The 3493-nt window shown below is 48.7% G+C and overlaps 1 protein-coding gene across 1 annotated transcript in view; it reads right to left on the bottom strand.

The window, feature by feature from the left end:
* Window positions 1-3493, bottom strand: part of IRF4 (interferon regulatory factor 4) — a gene marked incomplete at its 5' end in the record, with an annotated part of 20880 nt that overhangs the window by 13589 nt on the left and 3798 nt on the right. Inside the window, one exon of the mRNA XM_019629421.1 lies at window positions 3011-3118. Coding sequence (XP_019484966.1) covers window positions 3011-3118 — 108 coding nt within the window. The remainder of the gene's footprint in view (window positions 1-3010; window positions 3119-3493) is intronic.

Raw genomic sequence — 3493 nt, 5'->3', positions numbered from 1 at the left:
AAGGAAGGAATGAAGAAAGAAAGAAAGAAAGAAAGAAAGAAAGAAAGAAAGAAAGAAAGAAAGAAAGAAAGAAAGAAAGAAAGAAAGAAAGGAAGAAAGAAAGAAAATTGTCCAGTGAGAGACTTAGAAAGAGGGAGTCAGACAGAGACAGAAACAGAGAGGGAGAAACACAAATGGAAGGGCCCAAAGAGAGCTGGGGTGAGACAGCAGGCACACAAGAAAGAGACTGAACTAAAGGGGAAAAATATTATATAGATCTATCTATCTATCTATCTATCTATCTATCTATCTATCCATCTATCTATATATGGAGAGAATCCTAGAGAAAAATAGCAAAACAGTGAAACAGTGAGAAAGTGAGGGCGACAGAAAAACAGACTGACTGGAGCACACGCACAGAAAGAGGCAGAGACAGAGAGAGACACGTTGGTTAAAGGAGGCCGGGAAGGATGCACAAACACGGAAAGAGGCTCCGATGGAAGCACAGGAACCCACAGAAATGCAACCAAGGTCACTCAAGCCTGCGACCTGGGACCGCCGCCCCCTACGGGCACTTCCCGCTGTTGGAGCTCGCGTGCTGCTCGCGCCACACGTTCAGGATAGGGACTCGGTCTTCCCGCTTGTGAAATCACTAGAGAAGTTGAAACTTCTCTAATGGCATCGGTTGACGGCCACCTGATGACCATAGGCTGCCCGCCCTGACGCCACGCCGTCGATCCCGTGCAGTCCCCTTCCCTCTGAAAACAGCCTGGCGCGCGGGACGCGGAATGGGCTCACCGCGAAGTGGCGGCTCGGGCCCCGCCAGGGTCTCTGGGGCCCTCCCCCCATCCAGCCCCAGGCTCCCCACGTGTGAGTAACCTTGAAGAGGGCGGCGTCCTCCTCGCGGTTGTAGTCCTGCTTGCCCGCGTGCTTCCAAGGGATGCGGAAGATGCTCTTCTCCTCGTTCTCCCACACCAGCCCCGGGTATTTGCCGCTGTCGATCTGGTCGATCAGCCACTGGCGGAGTTTCCCGTTGCCGCAGCTTACTGAGCTCATGCCGAACTCTCCGCCTCGGCCGCCACCGCCCTCCAGGTTCATGCCCAGCGCGCCGACTGTCGCCCTCTCGCGCCCAGGACCCGCCTCCTGCACTCAATGACTTTGCGCTGCGGGAGAGAGCAGGACCGCCCTTGAGCCACCGCGTCACGGGGCTTGGGGCGCCCTGTCCCAGGCAGCTCTGGCAAGGACCACGAGGCCCGGGAGTCTCCGAGGCAGCGAGGCGCGCTACCGAGTCGGTGTCATCAAAGGTTTCTGAGATGAGGCACCTTCTCCGCGGACGGGGCTCGTTCTTTGGCGCTCACAATCCTGCCGCCTCGGGAGAGCGTGCCCTGCGCGGAGGGGGTCTCCCTATTCCACCTTCTGGACACTCCGTTTTTGTCACGCACCCCACAGCCCAGATCACAACTCTCGCCTTTGCACANTAAGTTTGAAAATAACCCCAAAACTGTCTTTTCTAAAACATTAAACAAAATGAATTCACTTATGAAATCTTGCTGATTTCAGAGCCTTCTTCAAAATATGACTCACAGACTGAAAGGACCAAGTTTGGTTTGCAAAGGGCCCCTTAACTGAAATGCAAAAGGGCCTCATGGATAGGCAACAGCTACCCATGGTAATTGCATGGCATGGAAAAATGAATAGGAATTGCAGTTCTCTAATAAATGCTTTCAAGGTGATAATTAATCTGTATTATGCATACCAAAACCAGAAACCCACAAAATCCTCTTATTCCTCAAGGGCAGATTTTGAGACTTAACCCACATATGGTCTCAATTCTCCGCTTCAATTTCTGCCTCTGTAAACAATGGCTGAGAGCTAGTTCAGATGGTTGGGTACCTTGATGAGAGTGGGCGTTGGCCACTAGAGGTGACTTGCAGGGCAGGTTTCATTTCATTTCATGTCATCAGAAATCACGAGGTCAGAGTGATATAAATAGCTGTTTATTTCCTACTCTTTAGTCACCCACACAAGTAAGTCTTAGGTGCTTAAGAAAAGAGTTTGAAAATTTCTAAAAACATGCACAAGCCTTTCTGCTTGGAAATCTCCTCCCCACCATCACTCAGGAGCATCTAAGAAGAAAAGCAGCAACCTCATTCAGAACTGCAGAACTAAAAAGAACTATAAGATCAAAACTCCAGCTCCCCTGGGAGCAAGAAAGGCTTCCACAACTCTTTCCTCCCTGAAACCTTGAGAATTTACTTTATATTTTCTATCACTGATTTTTAAAGAAGCCAGGGGCGGGGGGCAAGGTGAGAATTCGGAAGCTTAAGCTATTCATTTTTAATATAAATACAAATCCTATTTTTAAACAATCTAAAACATTACATAAAAAATAAATATGCATATACCACATATTCTTAGGACACCTTGAGGTGCCTTCCTTAAAACAGGTAAGCTCTCCAAGGTGCCAGGATTCTTTTAGAAATGAAACTTTGAAAAGCAGATCTAATTTGTATTATTTTGGAAGCAATATCAAAGTTCAGAGGAAGACCACAGTCTTCATGGGAATGCAATGGAGGCCAAGAAGCCAGAACTAATGCTGAGGAGGACCTGTCTGTGACTAAATCTGGAAGGATAATCAGCTTTTCAGAATGAGAAGCCCTTGTGTTTTTTTCTAAGAAATTATACTACATTGTGAGAATGTTAGCTAAGGAGGAGCCCTTGGTAAATGAAACTGGAGTGTTTGCATATTCTTGGAAATTCAGAGAGATGCCACTGGAGAACTTAAAATGACTCAGCCAGTGCTAGAATTGCATCACAATCATAAGCTGGCTGCTCTGTGCTGACTTTCCTAATGGTGTGCCTCATTCACACAGGTGGGGAGTCAGGTGTGCCCATTCCAGGCACCAGCGGGAGGAAAGCAAGTGCCCACAGGCTATGCTCACCGACTGACACATCACATCCACACAAAGGTGAGGGTGAGTGTCACAGAGCCAGCCCCCGTGGGTACCTCCAGACCGGACGCCACACTCACCTGAGAGGGCCAAGGCTTCAGCAGACCTTATGCTTGGCTCTATGGGGATTCCAGGGGTCTGGGATTCAGGCGGGGCACAAGCATAAAAGGTTCCTGTCACCTGGCAACCTGTATTTGCAAATGAAAATCAGATGATGTCTGAACACAGTCCATCCACACATAGGGAGGCCGTCTTTCCCTGAAGCCTGGCCACTTAGCCCTGGGTGGGTGCATCAACCCTAGAAGGCAAGGGCTTCAGGCTGGCCCTCTAGAGTGGATCACTGGCTGTCTCAAGAAGCAAAGACAAGTTGAAGTCTGATGGTAAAAACCAAAGTCGAAGGAGGAGGGAGAAAGCCTTTTCACATTTTGGAAGGAAACTCAGAACTTGCCCTCTGTAATTTTCCCTTTCTTCTTTCCTCCCTCCCTTTCTTCCTTTCATTCTTTCTTTCAGTTAGTTAACACCTTCATCACCACACATTAAAACGTGTGTGTGTGTGTGTGTGT

The sequence above is a fragment of the Hipposideros armiger genome, unplaced genomic scaffold (assembly GCF_001890085.2).
Source record: "Hipposideros armiger isolate ML-2016 unplaced genomic scaffold, ASM189008v1 scaffold_854, whole genome shotgun sequence".
Taxonomy (NCBI): Eukaryota; Metazoa; Chordata; class Mammalia; order Chiroptera; family Hipposideridae; genus Hipposideros; species Hipposideros armiger.
Note: the sequence above shows the minus strand (reverse complement) of the source record. Positions and strands in the feature narration are given on the sequence as shown.